Below are 23,304 nucleotides of genomic sequence, written 5' to 3' on the forward strand. Positions count from 1 at the left end.
CATCATGAGTGAAGAGTGCAGCCATTGAAAAAGGAAAAAAGATGAAGACTTCTCAGGCTTATCAAGAAATGCAGTGAAACATTTTGCCAGAACAAAAGGCACCAACTGCCTATGTTTCCTCATTAGCTTCTTCTCCTCTTAAGGTAGGTGCTGCCATGATCCCCATTTCATAGATAAGGAAACTGAGAATCAGTGAAATGAACCTGTAAGACCACAGCTGAGAAGGGCAGAGTGGAGCCTGGAAGCTCGGGCTCCTGCCTCCACCCCTGTAATGGGATGGTGGTTCTTGAAAAGATGGAATCAGCTTGAAATGGTCTAGCTCTAAGGCTTGCGGGTGGGTACATGGATCTCTGCCACGTTACTGTTCTTCCACTTTGTCTAAAATATTTGATCATTATTTTCTTAGAAGAAGTGAAAAAGAATCATCCTGTGTTGTTTACCGAGCCCCAGGCACCACATTTCAAACCCTCTGGAGCTCTTCAGGAGCCTCTTTGTGTGACACTCATTAAAACTTGGGGGAAACAGTAAGAAGCAACAGCCTGGGGGAAACACTGGCCCTCAGGCTTTCCCAGGCTCTGGGGGATGAGGTGAGCGCCTGATGTGCTCCACTGTTGAGGGACTGGAACAGACTCGATTTAAAATATTTTGGTCTGTTTTTCTGTTGAAGAGCCGCTTCCAGCTTGGGAGGACGAGGGTGGCAGCAGCTTCTGTCAGTGCCCCCCCTGAGGCCCTCGGCCTGTCCATCTGGCGGGGCGAGGCCTTTTTCTAGCCTTGGGCAACCTTGGGCAAAGCATTGTCCCAGGGAGCAGCCCCAACCAATGGCTGAAGAGAGTCAGGGTAAAACAGGCCAGATCCCTTGCCCCTGGGGTGGGACTGCTCTGAGCTCTTCCCTGGCCCTCCGCTGGTCTCCACGGCCTTCCGCTCCAGTTGTTCACAGCGCTGTCCGTGTCGGACGCTTGCACCACTGGCTGCCTTCCCCTCTCGGACTCCCTCGAACACTCTCGAACACTCTTCTCAGCAGCGCACCCTGGATCCCCTCCCAAGTGAAACATGGACACTTCAATCTTCATCTCGGGGTTTGCCTCTGAGGGAACCCAAACGAAGGGAAATATCTTCAAAAAGCCCCAGAAGGTGCTTCCGAGATCTTTCTCTCTCTCTGTCCCCCTGAATTGAGAACCTCTTCAGCAAACCATCAGCCAGGCCTGGAAAGTCAGCCTGGGTGGGATTAACTCCCACCAATTCCACCGTGTTACCTCAGATAATCTACTTAGTGATGTGGGCCACTCAGGTTTCTCGCCTGTTGAGGACAGAGGGGCCCTGCTTTCTCCAGCATCCGGAGGATTCCACGAGAGACCCACGGACTCGCCCTGTATGGGCTCTGACACTGAGCAAAAAACTCACTTTATGATTTTTTAAAAAATGTCAGGAAGCATTACCTTAACATACATATCACAAAACTCGTTGTCAGACCCTGTTCTGATTTACTTGCTATGTAGGTCACACCGCAAGGCGATGCCTAAAATGTACAATTTAATGGCCATTTATTAAGCTCCTTGCCCCTTAGGCTGGAATGGTGTTCCGGAATTAGAAATTAGAAAGACCCTCGTTCCTAACTAGCTGGAGGAGAGAGCTATAAACAAATAATACAATGTGAAAAGTGCTCTAAGACATCCAAGGTGGGCGCTTACGGGTTTGGGCTGCCTGGCGCCGACTTGGCCTCTGGTTCCAGAGCTCCGGTTTCCCTCCAAAAACGGCCCCTCCCTATTCTAGTACCTGTTGCTCCGGGGATGGCCACGGCACTCAGGCTGGGCCAATGAGAGCCCGTCATCCCCTCCTCCGCAGTGATTGGGTCAAGGATCAGCACGTGACCAAGCCAGACCCTGAGACTTGATTCTGGGGCTTTTGCAGGGCTACTGGGAGGGTGAAGTCTTTCCCGGAACTTGGAGGTAAGAGGCGGCGTGTGCGGTTGCGAGGAACTTCGTGAGGGAGAAACCCACAGAAAAGAAGGCAGAGCCAATCCACAGCTAGAAGCGGGGTTCCAGGGGCACAGTTTAACCCTTTGTCGCAGCCGTGTCTGAAGCCAACTCTACCACCAGGACTTTCCCTTAGGCAAACCAATGAATCCTCCCCCTCGTTTTTTCCTAAGCCAGCTGGTAACAAGAGTTGTGCCCTGTGTCAGGTCCGTGCAAGACACGGCACGAAGGAGGCTCAGGGCAAGTGGTCAGCCACTGCATGAGAGGGTCTGGAAGGCTTCTGAAGGAGACCTGTGACCGGTTCCGAGGGCTAAACTGAAGCTGTTCTTCGATGATCAAGGTAGGGAAGGGCATTTGAGGCAGAGGAAGTAACACGGCAGTGGCGTGCAAGTGGGGCTTGGGAACCCTTCAGTGTGGCTAGAGTGCGGGGCAGAAGAAAATGAGGCAGGAAAGTTACAAGGGATCAGATCATAGACCATCAAGCACCAGGCTATGAGGGGGCGCTTTTCTGCTGTGGGATGCTCGGGGAGAGGAGCAGATGCTGTGTGTGGTAGGCATAAGGGAGATGATCAGCTCTCCCTAGAGCTGTGGAGACTTAACACACATCTCTTGTTGAAAGTGCCCCCCTCCCAAGCAGACACCTTAGGGTTTAATATGCTAAGATTTTAGCTGGGAACACATCCGGTGGACAGGGGCAAGGCTGAGATCTGAAATCATCAGTCCCACCTCGGCAGCCAAGATTAATGAAATCTGTGTAACTTTCCTGTGGCGGAGGGGTGGGCATGGTAGGAGGATGGAGAATGGGAGATGTGGGTGGCAGCTTCCGCCTCTGCTCCACACCCTGAGCAGTTCCACTCTGGCCCCGGGAAGACAGAGCCCTGAAGTTACTGGGCCATCGTCCTTAGAGCCTCCCTCTGGAGCGGGCTTCTCAGGAATCTCATCCCTACCTCAGTGGCTCCTCAAACCCACATAGTCCTCCCAGTGACATTTTGGCCGTGCTTAGTCATGGGTGCCTTGGATGTCTCTTACTGTCAATGGCAGACCCTCGGCTAAGAACCAGGACTTAGGAACTGGAGCTAAAAGGCTGAGTGGGTTGCCTAAAACCACACAGCCTGGGGTTGACCCCAGCTCTATGTGATTCAGCGTGTGGTCCAGGACTAGCAGTGACATCATCTGTGAGTTTATTAAAATTCCCTGGCCCTGCCTCTGACCTACTGAGTCAGAATCGGCATTTTACCAAATCCTTAGGTGATCTGCTGGTATATCAGAGTCTGAAAAGCACTGGGCTACACACTGCATGGAACAAAAAGAAGAAAAACGCCAAAGAAACTAACTTTGGTTGAGTGGAAACAAGGGAATTATAAAGAGTTGGGTTTTTTTCTCTTCTGCATATCCCAAAATATGGTTATATTACTTTCATAATGAAAAAAACTAACACTTAAAAATTTAAAAAATCTGAAACACAAAATTACACTGTGTTATAAAACTGGTAAATTAAGAAATGGTTATTTGCATTTGAAACAGGCCCCATTTTCGGTCTGTTATTACTTTTTATGTTAATTTCCTCCTCCCTTTAAAAAAAATACTTCTGCCTCCAAGGAGAAGGAGAGAAGCTTCAAAGGCAGGCTTGGGCCTTGCCCTCTTGGGAATGGCCAGTGCAGGGAAGGGCATCTTTCTGTCTGCAAAAGGAGCTTGTTGTTATAATGTAGGTAGGTCTTATCAAAAGTGAATAGAGATGAGCATGTCTGTCCCTATTGGAACAAAAGACAATGAGTTATTGAAGCATTAGGTATGATTTGTGATTTGCCTTTTCCCCACGATGATCTCCCTTTGCGAATGCCTTTTCTGCACACAGGATGAGGGCCCTCCCCTTTCCTGTATTTCTCAAGGTTTTCAAGGTCCAAAACTGCTGATTTCAGACTTGGCCTCTTTGCCTAGTTTACTCTTACTTGTCCTTCAGCACTCAGTGTGAATGTCACTTTTCAGGGAAGTCTTCCAAGATCCTTTGGTCCTGTACTAGGCAGAGCTCTCGATTGCAAGTGGTGGAAAGAAAACTTAAATTGACTTAAGCCAAAAACAGTGACTGTTGGTTCAGATAACAGAAAAGCCTAGGGATAATGGCTTCAGATAGAGCTGGACCTCAGGTCTCAGATGACACGGGAAGCTGCCTAATGACTAATCTCTCAACTTTCTTTTGTGGGACTCCACGCTTAGGTAGTCTGTCCCGCGGGAGTGGGGTCCCCACGGCAGACCCAGATTTTCTACCTTTCTAAGTTTAGAAACCCCAGTGCAGAGAGAACTTACTTTCCCTAATTGTCCTTAAAAAAGTCCCAGAGTTTAATCTCATTGGCCAGACTTAGGTCACATGCAAATCTTTGACCAGTCACTGAAGTGGTCAGGAAGTGGAATGTTCTGACTGGCTGGCATTATATGTCTACCTTCAGCTCATTCCCATCTGAATCACATGGGCTGATGAGAGAGAAACATGGGTCCCCAAATGAAAACTGAGAAAATGAGGGAATGAGGCTTGTGGGTAATAACAACAGCAGTTTACAACAGATGTCCTGTTACAAATTTTTGTAGTACCCTGCAATTTGCCTTTGCAACATTTGCTAGAGTTGAAAAAATATACATTAATTTGAGTGGTTACTTGATCAGTGTCTGTCTTCCTAACCAGACTGAAACTCTAAGGGCAAGGATTATGCATGCTCACAGAAAATGGTATTCACAATGCCTGACATGTGGCAGGTGTTCATCAAATATTTATTGAACGAATGGACTCTCTCTAACTGCTTTAATGACAGCGATGTTTGCTCACATTTGCCAGAGGTGATTCTGGAATGCTGGCAATCAGGGTCCCCATTTTAAATCAGATTTGGCTATTGACACAGCCAGAACCTCTGTTCTAGCTGTGATCTGGGATAATCTGTGCCTTGGAAATGCTGCTCTGCAGAACTGGGGACATCTGCCATGCAGCCAATGGCAACTACAGACTGCTGCTAGATAGTACAGCCCTGGGATGGGTTGGCATCAGACAGGATGAGGATAGAGGGGGGAGATTTTAAATTCTGCTGCACTTAGCACCTGACATCGGAAAGTGGACTATCTCAAGCCTCATGGCCTCCTTGTATGGTAGTGTAATTACATCCACTTATTTCAAGGGAGAGACTGAGGTTCACAATAGCCCACAAGACCTGCCAGCTTGTACCCAACAGATCAGCACTTAATTTTTTAAAAGATCTTTATTTATGTATTTATTTATTTGACAGACAGAGATCACAAGTAGGCAGAGAGGCAGGCAGAGAGAGAGGTGGAAGCAGGCTCCCTGCTGAGCAGAGAGCCTGATGCGGGGCTTGATCCCAGGACCCAGGGATCATGACCCGAGCCGAAGGCAGAAGCCTCAACCCACTGAGCCACGCAGGTGCCCCAACAAATCAGCACTTAAATCTGCATCTTCCTGATGTTAGCTCTGCCATTTGTTTTCTGCATGGCTTTCAGCAAGTCTCTACCTCTGGGAGTCTCAGTCTCCTAATCTGTAAAACAGGCATTATATCCTCCCCTGAAGGGAGTGATGTGAGATGATATGAATTCTTATACAGTATGTTGAAGTCCTAGGCCAGTAGTGAGCATTGCCTTCCCCTCCTTTAGATGTTGCTCTAGCTAAGTTAACTATTCCAAGTGCTTCGTTAGCTGTAACTGAAGCAGAGACATGAGTTAAGGAGGAAGTCTACGGGGGGGAAGCGTCTTCTTTGAATTCATCGGAACAATGAAATTCACACCTGACCATAGGACATGCTTGTTGCATTCCAAGAATAGCCTGCTTAAGGGTAGCACCAGGACTTTCCCATTCCCAGGAGTCTCCACAGCAGTCCAAGAGTTAGTCATGTTTGGTCCCCAGGTGACAACTTTGGCCCAGGAAATGAGATGTACATTGGGTAGGTTTGGGTATCCAGACTCATGCCATAGTAGCCTATGTCTCTTGTAACAACAGCTCCATATCAAAGCTTCCAGGGTGCCTGCGAGGACACACCCAGTTCTAGGAGTCTTTGTACACAAGAAAGCTCAACATAATGGCATCCCCCTTAGGCACTTATAATTCATTCATTGTCCTTCTAGTCTAGATGTAATTCACCAGTCAAGAGCCATTTTTTAACATAAGCAATGTTGCCTGGCAACACAGCCAACATTCCACCTTTTTTCTGGTTTCTAGGGTTGACAGAGCTAGTACCTTAATCCAAGGTCAAATCTATCCTTAAGAGAAGGAAAGGGTTTTGTTAACCTTTCATCCACAAATATTTACTGATGTTTCCCCCATACATGTGAACACACACACACATACACACACACGCCCCCTACCCTATCCCTGAATCCTTTGTCCTCTCCCTATCTCCCAGTGCCATCCATTCCATTTTGAAAGTCTAGACTTTGGAGTTTCAAATGCCAGGAATTTCAGAAGCTAAGACTTTTTAATTTGAAAAGTTGAGACTTGAGTTTCAAATGCCAGGAACTCTCAATTCCAAGGCCAAGATTGGTAAGTTTCAAATGCCATTTTGATTTTTCTGAGTCTGGCCTTTTGGGTTTCAAAAATTGAAACCCTGAGTCAGAGCATAAGTTCATGTTCTAATCAATAGATTTGGGAAGAACAGTCGAAGAGCCAGGTGTCCTGGGCCTCAGAATATTGAACAGTTTTCTGAATTGAGGAAGAGGAGAGGTGAGGCCATGATAAGGGATGAGGTCAGTAGAGTCTGCACAAGGAGCCGGAGGCTGAAGGTGTCTGGTTGTCCTCACTGGTACCCTGAGGACCATTGCTTGAGAGAGCAGCAGGAAGGACACTGTCTGAGCCCTGAGGCATCTCTCAGCTCTGACTTAGTGGGTACACAGTCCACTACTTGCCCACTCCATCCATGGTGGTGAAAGTGCCCGGAGCCTGCAAGCTGCTCATGGCCTGAAGGGAAGCCAGCGACCTTGCACTTGGGTGGTTCTGAGCAGAACCCACCTGTGGTCCAGAGGGAGCAGTGGGGAACCCCCCCCCCCAAGTCCATACCCCACAAAGATGACAGCAGACGAAGCCTGCCACTGTTGTATGAGGGAGGGTGATGGGAGGTCCTAGTGAGGAACACAGTTTTTCTGTGTGTCAGGGGCAGGGTCACTGATTCATTCAACAACTTGTCTTACCGCTCTGAACCCAGGTTCTGGAGCCGGACTGCCTGGGATCACCAGTTCCGCTACTTCTTAGGCTATTTCATCTCATTGTGCTCAGCTTCCTCACCTGTAAAACAGGGACAAACCAATATCCACTTCCTGGGGTCATGTTGAAGCCCAAGTGAAGTAAGACATGCAAAGCATTTACCAAAGTGCCAGGCAGCTAGGAACCACCCCACAAATGCTAAGTACTGTTCTTATTCCACGTCAGACATTTCTCGATGCACGAGGGGTGCAGGAGTGGACAAACAAAGGATCAGCTTCATGGAATTCTAGTGAGGAGATGGAGGATACCAGATGCAAAACCAGTATCCTTCTTTGAAAGAAAGATAAAGCTTGGATGCCTCTTCTTCTCTATGAGCGCTGGCCCCTCTGGGATAAATGATGGTTCCCACACAAAGGCAAGTGCCTCAGCACAGGCCTGGCATCCAGTCAGTACTCACTGAAAGGGACTCCGTTCCCCTCTGCCAGCTCTCCTCTCTGCTGCCCACAGGACTGGCTGTGAGCTGCCATGCTGCCTCGTTGGAGAACCCTGGAGCACCGGGAGAATCAATAGAGTCACAGTTACAAAGGAGATTCCCAGAAGCACTGTTCCCACCAACCAGATGTTCCCACGCCTTTCTCGAAGAGATTAGTGTCCTAGCAACTGGAAAAGGGGGATATGGTCTGTTTCTCTCCGGGAACAGAATGGACAAAAGACATTTGTTGAAGTTCAGCCTTCTGGGAAAGTCCCACAGCAGGGAAGGCATTTAGTGAAGAGAGCATTTGATTCAGGACACTCCCCTTCATCACTGTCACCAGGTCACTGTCCTGCCTGGAGAGCCCTCAATGACTCTCTGTTGTCAGAGCAAATAGAATGGGACTTTTGATCTTCTCCATCAGACCTGTGCTCTTGCTAGCCTCCTGGACTCTTTTTTCCTTGTCTAGATTTAGGGGACCCTGTGCACCCAGAAACCTCGGGGTCCTCCTTAACCTCTCCCCAGCTCTCACTCTCACATGCAAACCATCAGCATCCTCTGTTGACTCTGCCTCCAGTGCGCTCCAACCCATTTCCTTCTGTATCAGCTGCCTTGTATAGTGATACTGCTATGTAACTCCCCACCTTCTCTGTCCCTAATGCCACTGCTTTGCCCCAGGCCACTACCTCAGTTCTAGACCTCAACCCAGCCTCCATCTGCCACCCCACTTTCATCCCTCTTGAAGTCTGCTCCCTTGGAGAATGGACCCCACCCAAAACCTCAAAGGAACTTTTAGAAATATAAATCTGACCATATCTCTCCCCTGCCTAAAACCCCTTTGTGGTTTCCAGTTGCCCTTAGAGTGAGATCCAAATGCCTTATGGGGGCCTCCAGAGCCTGTGGGATCAGGCTCTGCCATTTTTTCTGACCTCATTGTTGACCACCATCTCTTGCCTCCCTGATCTTCCAGTTGCTGGGGCCGCCCTCAGTGCTCTGTGTGTCTCATGATGGCCTTCTCACCACTCAAATCTCTGCTTAAACACTAGCCCCTCATTGTCCCCCCGATTTATGTTCTCCTCATCACTCATTGTATCTCATATATATTTTAACTTTTCTCCCATTTTTTTCTCCCTTTCCAGCTAGAATGTAAGCTCCACAAGGGCAGGGACTATGTCTCTCTTGTTGACTTTTTATGCCCTGAGCCAACACATAGTAGATGGGGGCTGTGGACTGAATTGTGTCCCCCCACCTCCCTCCACAATTCTCAAGTTGAAGCCCTAACCCCAATGTGATGGTATTTGGAGGTGGGGACTTAGAGAGGTGATTAGAGTTGGATGAGGTCATGAGGATGGGTCCTCATGATGAGACGAGGTAGAGACAGCAGAGCACTCTCTCTTCGGGGGAGCCATTAAGGATGGCCATTAAGGATGCAGTGAGAAGGTAGCCATCTGCACCCCAGGGAGAGAGCCCTTGCCAGACAGTGACCCTGATGGCACCTTCCTCCTGGGCTTCCAGTCTTCAGAACTGTGAGAAAATAAATTTTGGTGGTTTAAGCCACCTCGTCTTTGGCATTCTGTTGTGGCAGCCCCAGCTGACAAAGATAATGATTACAGTGGATGAAGGACCAAAGTAACATTTTTTTATCCAGCGCTAAACCCTCTCAATATCCTGTTCCTGCAAAGACATGAGGAAGAGGATGGGGAGTGGAGAGCAGCTGGGTTCTGGCAATAGGCCTCTCCGCTGGGGTGGGGGCCTCAGACAGCTGGGCAGCTCTGGGGTCTGAACAGACACGTTCAACTCAACATCCAGCTTAGCCAGAATGGATGAGTGACCAGAAAGCACAGTAATTTTTGAGCCCCAAACTAGCCCCAGGGACAGCTGTTCTACAGATTTCTCTTGAGCAGCCTATTCCATGCCAGGGACTGAGCTAGGCTTTGGGGACCTCTTCTCCTTCATTCAGTGAATACCTAGCATCTGTTCTGCTCAAGAGAAATTTGAGCACGGGACCAAGTGTGGGGAACACCTTGGGGGCATTTCTCCGCCAGTCTTGTCTTGTGGTGACCCACTTACCTAGCTGTCTGCGTTCCTCGCCGGTTCCCCAGCTCCTTGGGGGCTGGGAACTTTTGTGAGAGATTCTGGCACCTGTGGGCCTGGCATACAGCGTGGAGCTGGAGAAAGGAGCATTGACCGAAAGTGAAATAGACCCAAAGTTGCCCTCAAGAGGTCACGGTTGAGGCAGTGAGAGTCTGATCCTTAGCATACAGTTTGACAAGGCTAGCCTGGGCACAAAAATGAGCTCAGATGTGAGGCGAGCGCTTATCTCATAGCATATCAGTACTGCGAAGTTCCCACTCTTAGAAAACTCTGGCTTATCTTTCACGACCCTGGTCCTCTGCTCTCGTTGGTAGAAGCTTTTTCTCTCTCTCACGTTCCGGTAGATACTGCTGGTGCTCCACCCAGATCCCCGTCACCAAAGTGGCGCACCTCCTGGCTTCTGCAAGTGTTGGCTGCGGAACAGCTCCCAGCTGCACCTTTTGGTGGAGAATGGCTTTCAGCCAACAGGAGCCTCCCCGGGGAATTTCTGGGATGCTACACTCTTCCCGTGGGACGATGAAACATCCCCTCTAGTATTACTCATGTTCCAGGGCAACTTGTGGGACCCGGCTGAGGCTAGACCTTTTCAGAAACCACTTCTTTGTGTGATTTCTTTCCTGCCTCATCCTGCAGCCCTTCCCCCTCCCCCAAACACACTCTTTCTAGTGACAATGGAACTCTCCATAAGTAAATCATGCGTAACAGTCTGACTAAGGTTTTGCCTTGAGGAAACCTAACCTAAGACCATGCATTCTCTCTCTACATTATATGGGATGAAAGGAAGCCTCTTCCAGGCCTGGGCTCCAAAGCCCTTTGAGACCTTCCTGCCTCCCATTTTCCTTCTCACCAGCATAATGTAGATGACCATGGCGAGATGGTGGGGTCACAACGTGGAAGAAACTCCATCTCTGAATCGCTGCTTAGAGGAGGTGGTTTTGAACTTCACATGAGTGGGAAATTAACTGAGATCATATTTTATACAGCAGGAGATGTTACTGTAACTTAACACATGTGGGTTTCAGTCATTTGTATGCCCTGGCAGATGCTATGGAAGGAATGTGAGCTTTGGAGTTAGATAGACTTTGAGTTCCTGCTCTGCCACACTTTACATCTCTGAGACTCGGTTCCCTCATCTCTAAAGGGAAACAAAAAATGCAGACCCTCATCTGAGGATGATTTTTGGGCATTAAATAAGATCATGCTTTAGCCCTGTGTTTAGCCTGGTACAAACTTGCCAAGGACTGATACACGCTAGTTCCTTTTCCCAAGAGGTTCACAAGATCATCATCCCAAGCTCTAGGGGGTGCTTTCACACTGCGTGTTCTAGGCCTAGGCCGGGGCCTCTCCCTGAGCATGTTGACTAGAGGGCCCATGGCTAACGTGGCATGATGGCTAATGTCATCCATCAATGCGACTGGCCATGGGGTGTCCACATATGAGGGTGTTTCTGAATGAGATTAACATTTGAATCAGTAGACTCAGTAAAGCAGCTTGTCTTCCCCAACGTAGTGGACCTCATCTAACCTGTTGTAGGTCTAAATAGAATAATAAGCTGAGTAAGAAAGAATTCTTTTTCTCTGCCTAACTGTCTTTGATCTGGTTCATTGCTCTTTGGACTCAGACTGGAATTCACATCATTGGCTCTCCTTGGGCTGGACTTAGGCTTCGTAACCACGTGAGTCAATTTCTTATTCATTATGTATATATAATCTTCATATATATATACACACACATCCTCTTTGTTCTGTTTCTTTGGAGAACCCTGACTCATACACATGGAGTTTTTCAGCCAGCCTTCATTGCTGGAGCACAGCTACATCACACAATGTCACCCCTATGAGCCTACAGCTCTCTCTCTCTCTCTGGTCATTGCCCCAGGACAGGCCCCCTTTTGCTCACTTGGACCATCACGCAAACCTCCTCGTTGGTCTCCCCATTTCTGATCTTGCCTCTCCAATCCATCCTCAGCAAAGGCCACAAGAATGTGGTTTCTTTCTTTCTTTCTTTTTTTTTTTTAAGATTTTATTTATTTGATATATATAGAGAGATCACAAGCAGATAGAGAGGCAAGCAGAGAGAGAGGGGGAAGCAGGCTCCCTGATGAGCACAGAGCCTGATGTGGGGCTCGATCCCAGGACCCTGAGATCATGACCTGAGCCAAAGGCAGAGGCTTAACCCACTGAGCCACCCAGGCGCCCCAAGAATGTGGTTTCTAAAACCCACATCAGTCCATGTAATGCGTGTACTAAAAACGTTTCTCTTGCTTACAAGTTCCAATTTTCTCATCCATAAAATGGGAGCATGAGACTGACTCCTTCTAGATATTTGTTTTCATGATATGGAATATGATCTTCATTCCTTGGGTTAGCAGCAAAGGGATGCTTCTCCTCTGGCCCAACAGGCCTGCATTCTTCTCCTGTGACTTGTGTGTGCCAATATTCTGCTCCATTTAAACTGTTGTTCTCTCCTGACTACCCCTGGCCATTTGGCTATATTGCCCATGTCCTCCTAGCAGGCCAGTCCCACCACCTGTGAAAATCTTTCCCGTTTTTAAGGGTCTGGCTCAAATATCACTCCCTCATGAAGCCTCACTTGAATTTCAATAGGATACGACAAGATTTCTCCCTCTCCTTCAAATCCCTATTAAATGATAAGGTGCAAGGGACTGGGACCCCCTTATCTGTGTATTATGCATTAAGCATTGTCTCTGCACTTAGTAGGGAGTTTAAAAATATTTATTGAATTGGGTGCACCTGGGTGGCTCAGTGGGTTAAGCGACTGCCTTCGGCTTGGGTCATGATTCCTTGGTCCTGGGATTGAGCCCTGAGTCAGGCTCCCGGCTCAGCAGAGAACCTGATTCTCCTTCCCCTCTGCCTGCCTATCTACCTACTTGTGCTCTCTCTGTCAAACAAATAAATAAAAAATATTTTTTAAAAATTTATTGAATTGATTCCATTTTATATTTACAAACTTATTCTTTGTTTCCCATCTGTACCACTGGTTATATGTTCTGTTTCCTGTTCTCTTTCCTTTTTAGTATTTCATTTCCCCCTCTGCTAGTTTATTAGTTTTGCTCTCTCATAATTTAGTGGTTACTCAATATTATAACATGCTTTTATCACATGACAGACAATGCTAGGACCTTATACTCCTTTAACTCCTTATCTGTACTTCCCTTGTTGTCCCACATTTTAGTGATATATAATTTTGAACTCCCAGAAGTCATCACTATAGCTTTTTGTATGATCAAGGTTCATTTCAATTTATTCCAAATGTACCCTTCATTCCTTCCTGCATGTTCATATTTCCTTGCAGGGTTATTGACCTGCTGGAGAACTCTTTATAGAATGTCTTTTTATGTGGTCTGTTGACCATGTTTCTCTAAGTTGTCTGTAAACATCTTTATTTTACCTTCATTGTTGTAGGATTTCTTTTCCCCTTGGTCCAGAATTTGGGATTGGCAGTTGTTTTCTTTCAGTACTTTAAAAGAGGCTGTCTGTTGTTTTCTACCTTACAAGGTTTCTACCAAGAATTTCACTGTCCATATGAATGTTGTTCCTTTGAAGGTCAAGTATCTTTTTTCCTCTGACTGCTTTTAAGTTATTTATTTATTTGCCTTTGGATTTTAGCAGTTTTACTCTTACAGGCATATGGGTGTGGTTTTCCGTGTATTTCTCCTGCTTCAGGTGTATGTGAACTGTGGTTTGATGTGTTTCACCGATTTTGGAAGATTCGTGGTCGTTATCAGAATTACTGCTTCTGCTCCATGCTGCCTCTGCACTACATGCCATGCGTCTCTTTCCTGTGTTTTCCATTATTTCTCCTCTTTATTTTGGAGATGTTTTTCTGCATAAATTTTACTGACCTATCTTCCAGTTCACAGGTCTCTCTCTAGACGTGCAAAGTCACCTGTAAACCCACTGATTGAGCTCTCGATTTTAGGGATAGTGTTTTTCAGCTCTTGAATTTCCAATTGGCTATTTCTTACAGATTCCAGGTCTCTGATAAAATTCTTCATTTGGTGCATCTTCTTGGACGTATCAATCGTGGTTGTCTTAAAGTCCACATCTGATAACACTCATATTTGGGTCATCTTTGAATCTATTTCTATCAGGTTTTTTTTTCTTTCATTTGATACTGTTTATTTATGTGTTTGGTAAAAAAAAGGTTTTTTTCTAAATTGAATGCCAGATATTGTACATGAGAGGTAGAAAGGGATCTTCCTGTTGTTACCTTTCTCCAGATAAGACTTTGCCCTTTCCTGTGACAGAGCTGCAGTTGGGGCCTAACACCTTAATCCAATCGGAGGCTGAGTTGATTCAAGTCTGGGTTGCAAATTTTAAGTCTAGGTCTGCCTGTGGGGACATGGCCCCACATTACTTCTGGGCTATAACCCACAGTCATCTGAACTAAAAGCTTGGGATATATCCCAAGACTCTTGGGAGCAGAGACCCCTGTGGATTCAATAAAATCATCCTTTGGTGAGCCCCTGTAGCTGGAGGAAGGGTGAGACTTCTCCCATTGTGCCTACCAACTGGTCTTTTCACAAAAGGGTGGGGCAGGGATCAGGGTTTTGCTTCGCTGCGTGAGATGTGCAGGCTTGTAGCTAGAGACAAGCTTCTGGAGATGAGAAAAGGAAGACTGATTCTCGCCCCTGCATGCTTCTCCTCACCCTTTCCCCATATGCTGGGCCTTTCCCTGAATGTCTGTGGCCAAACTGGATAGGTATTTAAAGAAGAGTCATTTCTATGGGACTCAGGTGCTGGGCTGCCTGGGGCTCCCAAGCCATTATTCTAGCTCAGACTCTAGATGCTGCTGTCCCTTTCTTTTTATGATGATGATGATGATGATGATGATGATGATGATGTTATTTTTAATTTTGTTTTTATTTTGTTATGTTGGTCACCATACAGTACATCATTAGTTTTTTTTTTATATATATTTTATTTATTTATTTGACAGAGAGAGTTCACAAGTAGGCAGAGAGGCAGGCAGAGAGAGGGGTAAGCAGGCTCCCCACTGAGCAGAGAGCCCGATGCGGGGCTCAATCCCAGGGCCATGAGATCATAACCTGAGCCGAAGGCGGAGGCTTAACCTACTGAGCCACCCAGGTGCCCCAGTACATCATTAGTTTTTGATGTAGTGTTCCATGATTCATTGTTAGCGTATAACACCCAGTGCTCCATGCAATATGTGTCTTCCTCAATACCCATCACCAGACTCACCCATCTCCCCACTCCCCTCCCCTCTAAAACCCTCAGTTTGTTTCCCGGAGTCCATTGTCTCTCATGGTTTGTCTCCCCCTCTGACTACCCCCCTTCATTTTTTCTTCCTTCTCCTAATGTCCTCCATGATATTCCTTATGTTTCACAAGTAAGTGAAACCATATGAAAATTGACTTTCTCTGCTTGACTTATTTCACTTAGTACCTTCCCCTCCAGTTCTGTCTGTGTTGATGCAAAAGTTGGGTATTCATTCCTTCTGATGGCTGAGTCATATTCCATTGTATATATGGACCACATCTTCTTTATCCATTCATCTCTTGAAGGGTATCTTGGCTCTTTCCACGGTTTGGCTGTTGTGGCCATTGCTGCTATTAACATTGGGGTGCATGTGGCCCTTCTTTTCACTACATCTGTGCCTTTGAGCTAACTACCCAGTAGTGCAATTGCAGGGTCATAGGGTAACTCTATTTTTAATTTTTTGAGGAACCGTCACACTGTTTTCCAAAGTGGCTGCACCAACTTTTTCATGTGTCCATTGGCCATTTGTATGTCTTCTTTGGAGAAGTGTCTGTTCATGTCTTCTGCCCATTTTTTGACTTATTTGTTTTTTGGGTGTTGAGGTGGTTTTTTAAAAAAGATTTTATTATTATTTATTTATTTGACAGAGAGAGTGAGAGAGCACAAGCAGGGGGAGCAGAAGGGGAGTGAGAAGCAGACTCCCCACTGAGCAGGGAGCCTGATGCAGGACTCGATCCCAGGACCCTGGAATCATGACCTGAGCTGAAGGCAGATGCTTAACCATCTGAGCCACCCAGGCACCTTTGGGTATTGAGTTTGAGGAGTTCTTTATAGATCTTGGATATCAGTCCTTTGTTTATAGCATCATTTGCAAATATCTTCTCCCATTCCATGGGTTACCTGTTTTGACTGTTTCATTTGCTGTGCAGAAGAAGCTTTTTATCTTGGTGAAGTCCCAAAAGTTCATTTTCACTTTTGTTTCCCTTGCCTTTGGAGACGTGTCTTGAAAGAAGTTGCTGTGGCCAGTGTTGAAGAGGTTACTGCCTATGTTCTCCTCTAGGACTCTAAATGGATGAAAGACTTCAATGTGATACAGGAATCCATGAAAGTCCTAGAGGAGAACACAGACGCTGCTGTTTCTCAAAGGGAACTGGGGATGTTTTCCTGCAATGACCACTTGGTGGTGAAGTGAGGGGGAAAAGTTGGCTTCGGATTTTGAAGGCTGGCACAAGGTGAACGTAGACGCTGGAATCAGAGTGTTTTCTTCCACACAGGAATATGATATTCCCCTCAGTCCTGGCTGGACCACACACAGCTTCAGACTCGGGGAAAGACAAACAAGAGAAGATCTCTGGACTCCAGCTCTTGCTCTGCCCCACTTTGGATGAGTGGCCTTGGATGAGTCTTTGCCCCCCTCTTGACTCTGTTTGTCAAGAGCTGCAGAATAAGGGAGTTGGGCTGAGTTCGCTTCTAGGAACGCAGGCACCTGGGATGCCTCCCATCAATGCCCCAGGCCCCAGACCTCCTCTCATCACAGCTGTCCTGCAAGGTTGGAGGTTATTGAGCCCCACTTCACACATAGGCAAATGACACTCAGAGAGGTACGCTGACCCCCTGAGGTCATGCAGCAAATAAGTTGTCCCTGTAGGATATAAGTTTCATAAGAGCAAGGAATTTGTGTCATGCCTCACATGTAGTAGATGCTGAACAAATAACCAGTGAATGGACGAAGGCAGCAGCGCAGCTGAGATTTGAAGCTAGGCCTGAGGGATTCTGAAGCTGTCCTCCTTTCCAGTGCTCAATGCCGCTTCCAGGCAGTCCCTTTGGAATTATTTGGATAATGTTCTTGGAGGGGAAAGGACATATTGAAAAGGAGGATTACCGATTGTTTGGTAACAATAATCAGGGGAGGAGTGGAATAAAAGCTCAGGATGATATGGAAGCCAGTCCCAGACTCAAGTTTGAAAGAGAAGCAGAGTTGTGAGGTCCTGTTCAAGAGTCAGACTAGAACACACTGGCTTTCTGGAGCCCTGGTGGGGTCCCGCAGTCATTACAGCACAATTGTTAGCGGGCGATTACACGTAACCTTTCCCTGATGGGCTAGCTTGCACAGTGTGATTACATTTGCCAGGCTTCTCTGAACTTTGGTGGTCTCACACACTTTTGGGAAAACAGTTGGGGAGCGTGTACCCCCCAAATGTGTACATACTTATAAATGAAATATATGTAGTACACTCAAGTCATATATTAAATACCAGTAAAGCTTGCTTTCTTTATTAACAGGGAGAAAGAGAAGTCTTATTAGTTCCTTCCTGCACCCCAGTGGTTTGCTCCGCTCCCACACGTCATCAGACTGGGTTGTGCTTGCTGCCCTCCCAACCAAAGGCTCTGAGGTTCCCATGAAATGCAGTCAGAGTTGGGAGTCAAGAAGGTTTTAGTGTACCAGTCCTGACCACCTGGAACCAAGTGCACAGGGGCCCCTTCTCCTCTGAGGGCCCTGGGAGGGGGAGCCTGGAAGCCTGGGTGCACCCCGGGTCCTGCCATGCCTTGGTGAGTGACCTTGGCTGAGTTCTCTCCCTGCTTTGGTTCTTGGTTCCTGCCTACGACAGGGTTTACAGTCCTCCTCCTACCTCCTGTCCACAGAGCTGCTCAGAGGCCATGGGGTGGGGGCATCATGAACCAAGTGTGCTGGGTGGCACCTTGAAACAAGTGTGCTGGGTGGCGGGATAGGTTGTTAAGGAGGGGCCACACCCTGGTCATCAGAGATTCAGCAACAGGCCAGGCAGGCCTTTGAGTCAGCAGGACTTACTGGCAACCCCTGCTGCTTCTGTCGCTCAGGGGACCTCTCCCATTTCTAGGGTATTAATAGAACCAGGAATGGCATCTAATGCTTACATCGGCCCCACTCTGAGCCAGGCACTAAATGCTTCAAACTTACTGTCCCTTGTGACAACCTTATCAGGGAGCTGTGATTGGGATTGCCATCCCCATTTTACAGATACGAAGACCGAGACACAGCTCAGAAACTCACCAGAGATGCAGTTTGGGGGTGGATTTGAAAATAGGTACAATAGGAGTGTTCCGGGTCCTAAACCACTCTACCACATACCCTCCTATTACTCCTGTTCCCGCTCTCATTCATTAATTCACATCTCCCCCATTCTTGCTCCTTTTCCTTTTTCTGTTCCTCTGATTACATCCCCCTGCTGCTTTTTCCATTACCGTTAGCTACATCTCCCCCATCCTATTTCATTGCAAGGTTGCTCACTTGCTGCCATTTTTACTTTTTACTTCCTGTTACTCCCCAAATACTGTTCTTCATATTTGCACACTATCTCTCTCTCCTCTCCCTACTGTAGAAGGGCCTCTCCCATTCCTACTGCCCTTCTTCCTGGTCAGGCTGCTGTTAACATTTCTTGCTACTATTCTTTTTTTTTTTTTTAAGATGTTATTTATTTGTCAGAGAAAGAGAGAGATCAAGAGAGCAAGCACAAGCTGGGAGAACAGCAGGCAGAGGCAGAAGCAGGCACCCTGCTGAGCAGGGAGCCCAATGTGGGACTCCATCCCAGGACCGTGGGATCATGACCAGAGCCAAAGGCAGACGTTTAACTGACTGAGCTACCCAGGGACCCCTCTTGCTACTATTCTTAATGTTACCTCTCCACCCATCGAATCACATTGCTTGGCTTTGCTTTTCCCTTCCCTTCCCTTCTCTTCCTACTACTGTGACTCCTTTCATCTCTCCTCCCAGTAAGGGATTTCTTCTCTGGCTCTTCCACATTACCATTTTCTCTTACTTCTCCTCCAGTGGATAGGACTTGCTCTGTTACCCTCGTTCCTCTTCTTTCCTCTCACATCTCCTCCCTTCCGTGGGTTTCAAAAATACTTGGACCCTTCGACTTTCCTCCCACAAGAGATGCTCAGTGTCACCTCCCTGGAATTTGGGAGGCTTGTGACTGCCTCAAGGAGAACAGGCAGTGATGCTTGATGATTTCCGAGGCCAGCCTATGAATGGGGACGAGGCTTCCCCCTTGAGCAGTGGCACACCTGCTCTGGTACACCTTGCTGTGAGCCCTGTAAGAGGTTCCGCTGCCCAAAGGTTGCCATGCTGTGAGAAAGCCCAGATCACATGGGGAGGCCATTGGCAGACCCTTGGGGTGACCATCTCCGTGGAGCTCAGCCTTTGAGCCATTCCAGCTCAGGCACCAGAGAGTGTGTAGCAACAGATGATTCCAGCCCCAGCCTTTGTGTCTTCCCAGCTGAGGCCCCGATATCATGGAGCTGAGACAGCTCCTCTGCCGTGCCCAAATTCCTGACCCTTAGAGTTTGTGGCCATAATACAATGGTTGTTTTATGTCCCTGATGTTTAGAGTGGCCTGATTTGCAACAATGGATAACTGGAACACCCTCCTCTCAATCACGCTGTCCATCCTCCTCATGTCCCTTCTTACTCTCTCCTGCCACCGCAGCACCTCTCCTATGCCCTGCCCTTCTCATTGCCCTTCTCTGCCAGCACCTCTTGACCTTGGTGCTGGTATGTTTGCCTCCCTCTCTTCAGCCATCCCCGCTCTGTCATCCTCTGAGCAGCAGGCCGCGAGGCTGTGGAGCTCATCAATCTGGGTGCAGACAGCAGTGATTCACAATTCTCCTGCCGGGGAGACTCACTCCCTTGTCAGAATCTCACAGCCATGAAGACAAGTTCTGGAGTCAGCACTCTGCAGACTGGGGCCTGAGTGCAGATCTGCCCCTCCCTTGCCCTAACCCCCGGGCCTGCGCCATACTTACTGAAGTGATTAATAATTGAGAATTAATACGGGGCTGGGATATGACCCATCTGAGGATCTTAGGGGCACAAACAGGGGATAAATATATCCCCTGTCTGTGTGGGCAGTGCTGTCTGTGGGTGCTTGGAGCTGGGCAGATCTCGGTTTAAATGCCAGTTCTGACAATTCCTGGCTGTGTGACCTTGGGTAAGACAGTTAACCTCTTTGAACCTCAGTGCCCTTCTTTGTAAAATAGGGCTAATTATACCAACACTGCTGAAGTATTAGGGATCTAAGATCACATAAAAAGCTTACCCTTGCAGTGCCTGGGTGGCTCTGTGGGTTAAAGCCTCTGCCTTCGGTTCAGGTCATGATCTCGGGTCCTGGGATCGAGCCCCGCATTAGGCTCTCTGCTCGGCAGGGAGCCTGCTTCTCTCTCTCTCTCTCACTGCCTGCCTCTCTGCCTACTTGTGATCTCTGTCTGTCAAAAAAAAAAAAAAAAAAAAAAAAAGTTTACCCTCTGGGATGCCTGGGTGGCTCAGTCAGTTAAGCGTCTGCCTTCAGCTCAGGTCATGATCCCAGTGTCCTAGGATAGAGCCCCACATCAGGCTGCCTGCTCAGTGGGGAGTCTCCTCTCTTTCCCTCTGCTCCTGCTCTCTCTCTCTCTCTCTAAAATAAATAAAAACTTAAAAAAAAAAAAAGGTTACCCTCACCTTACAAAAGGGGTACCTCTAAAGGCCAAAGTTTAGGTGGCTTTACTGATAGGGTCAAGGTGCCTGGGGTTGCACCATTGAAAAACCTTTTGGAATACAAGTACCTGACCCCAGCCTTACTGGACTCTGGAAGAACAATATGATGACCTCTGGTTTGCAGGTGGGGAATGTGAGGCTCAAAAAAATGAAGTAAGTTGCCCAAAGACACATAGCTAAAAACTGACAAACCAAGGATCCAAATACAGGATGTTTGTTTTCCTCCCAACATTCACAAAGGATAGAAGGTGCTCTGCACTGATCACCACATTCATATTTGGCTCTGCTGATGACCATGAAGGCCCTCTCCCTCTCTGAGCTGGATGTGGGAGAGAGGATATCCAGGCAAATAGGCTGACTTGTTTGGTCAGGGAGGAAACAGCTTTTACTGAGGGATAGATATTTTTATAAATATTGTTGTGAAACTTTATTTAAAAATTTAGCTTATTTTTTGGCTACGTAATGCATTTCCAGGGTTCAAAATTTCAAAAGGCACAAAAGGGGATTCAATGAAAAGTGAGTCTCTCCCACCTGCTCTTGGCCATGTGATTCCCATTCTGGAAGGTACCAGTGTTTCCACTAGAGATAATTTTCCACATACTTGAGGAAGTATGAGTGTAGAGCCTTCCTTCTTGTTTCCTGCACATATAAATACTGTTCTTCATTTTGTCATCTATGAAAGAATGTTCTCCTTTTTTATGGCAGTGTAGTACTCCTTTCTTGGATTGCACACCCACCTTCCCCTTCCCCTCCTCCCCATTCCTATACAGGAAGCAAATCTGACTTCTGAGAATAGGACCCTCTTGTGCCCCTTCCCTGGCTGTTCTTTCCAGAATCTCTGAGACCTGGTGAGCTCAACGGTTGCTAGGTAGATGAAGGGCAACTGTAATTGTGTCCAGTAGACAAAGCCTGCACACAGACCGACCTTCCTGTTGGCCTCAGCCTTTGCTGTGAGTCCAGGGACAGGCCCCGCCCTCCCCGGGCCTCCCGGGGCCTCCCCTGTCTTCTCTGCAAGATGCAACCCAAAGGCCTCCCTCCCAGGGCAGGGGTGAGGCCTTCTGTGGAGCGTTTCACCGGCCTGACGCCAAGGTGCACTCAGTCACTCATTGATTCACTGGTTCATTCATTTATTCCCTTAGTCACTTATTTACATATTCCTTCACCCATTTATTCGGTCATTAATTTTCTCATTCATCAATGCACTAACTCATTCATTCATTCAGGCACTCATCTTCTTGCTCATCTATACACCCGATTCTTCACTCATCCACGCACTTTTCGATTTCTTTAATGCATTCATTGTTTCACTCATTTATTCGTCGACGAATTGGCGGTGATTAGCGTTGTTAGGCTGTGACTTGGAGAGCGCAGGGGTGGGGAGCCTGGAATGCTGGCGGTGGGACCCGTGGGAGGGGAGCGGCGGGGGCGAGAGCGCTCGCGGCCCGCGGGGTCCCCCTCCAGCCTGGTTCTCAGCTCCCGCCCCCGCCCGCCGCCCGCCGCCCGCCGCCCGCCGCCCGCCGCCCGCCGCCCGCCGCCTGCCGCCCCGCCCCCCAGCGCGGAGGAAAGCGCGCGCTCTCGGGGAGCGTCGCTGCTCAGCCGCGGGCTCGCGAGCCGAGCGGAGCGCCTGGCGGCCGCCTGGCCACCCCCCGACCCTCGGCGGCCGCCCATGCCCGCCGCGCCCCGGGCCCGCGGCCCTCCCCAGCGCTGCGCTGCGCCGCCCGGCCCGGCGGGGGCGGGGCCGGGGCCGGGGCCGGGCTGGCGAGACCGGGTCGGGCCGCAGGGCGGCCGCGGGGATGCGGGGCTGGCGGAGGAACCTTGCGCTCTGCCTGCAGCGGCTGCCGGACGAAGGTAGGACGCGGCCGCTGCCCAGGCCGGTCGATGAGCACCGGCGCGGCGCGGGGCACGGAGGGCGGGCCGAGCGCCAAGCTGGCGGGGGGCGGAGGGGCGCCGGCTGAGGGTCTCCGCGGGAAGCGAAGGGCGGGCGGCCGCGTTCGAGGCGCGGAGCTTGCGGGGTCACCGCAGGACACGCGGTGCGGAGCGGAGCCGGGCGGGGGAAACCTGCGGGGGCGCTCCGCAGGGAGCGCGGAGGTGGGACCCGGGGCAGGGCGGCCGCTAGAGGCTGGAGCGCAGACTCTGAACCCTCGAGGGCGCAGCCCCGGACCCACTCGCGAGTCCGGTTCCCGGAGCGAACCCTGGCCGGCGCGGCCACCACGTGCCTCCCTGCTCCCGGCGAGTTTGCCGGGGTCGGAATGTGCGGGTGTTCCGCGGGGGACACTTCAGATCCCATCGCTGCAGTCGCCGGGACCCAACTTTCCTTCACACGGCCGTCAGGACCCCCGCGCCGACCCCATGGTCTGCAGTTCGTCAAAGTTGCAAAGAGGCGGGAGGCGGGAAGGGGTGCGGGGGTTGGGGGTAGATCTGGCCGCACTGACCCCGACCCTGGCCCCGGCGTAGCCCTGCCGCAGCGCTGCGGCGCAGCCCCCTCCGCCAGGGCGCCTCCGGGGCTGCTCCAACCCTGTACCTGTTGTCGGAACCGCGGTGGTGGAGGGAGTAGGAAGGACCCGCGCCCAGGCCCTGGCACTGCTGAGGAAAGTTCGGATTCGGTGCTAGTTAGGAATTGCTAAAACTGTGAGTCAGGGTTAGAGTGAGGTGGGAACGGCAGCCGCCCACCCTCTGCTCACTTAGGGGGGCATAATGGCGGACCTGCTGGCACCCTGGAGCACATCTGCTCCCGTATTTAACCTTCACGGCCACCCCCTCAGGAGGGCGCTGTCATTCTTTCCACTTTACAGGTGAGGACACTGAGCCTCAGAGGGACGGAG

General features: G+C 49.1%; 1 protein-coding gene across 4 annotated transcripts in view; it reads left to right on the plus strand.

Moving 5' to 3' along the window:
* Window positions 1-2,183: 2,183 nt before the first annotated feature.
* Window positions 2,184-23,304, plus strand: part of GRIP2 (glutamate receptor interacting protein 2) — a 114,747-nt gene continuing 93,626 nt past the window's right edge. For 3 of the 4 annotated variants that reach the window (XM_045991756.1, XM_045991760.1, XM_045991762.1), the window contains exon 1: window positions 22,222-22,330. In XM_045991756.1, coding sequence (XP_045847712.1) covers window positions 22,276-22,330 — 55 coding nt within the window. In that variant the 5' untranslated portion in view covers window positions 22,222-22,275. Of the gene's footprint in view, window positions 2,314-22,221; window positions 22,331-23,304 lie in introns of those variants that run through there. The other variant, XM_045991761.1, reaches the window with a different exon arrangement.

This window comes from Meles meles, chromosome 20 (genome assembly GCF_922984935.1).
Source record: "Meles meles chromosome 20, mMelMel3.1 paternal haplotype, whole genome shotgun sequence".
Taxonomy (NCBI): Eukaryota; Metazoa; Chordata; class Mammalia; order Carnivora; family Mustelidae; genus Meles; species Meles meles.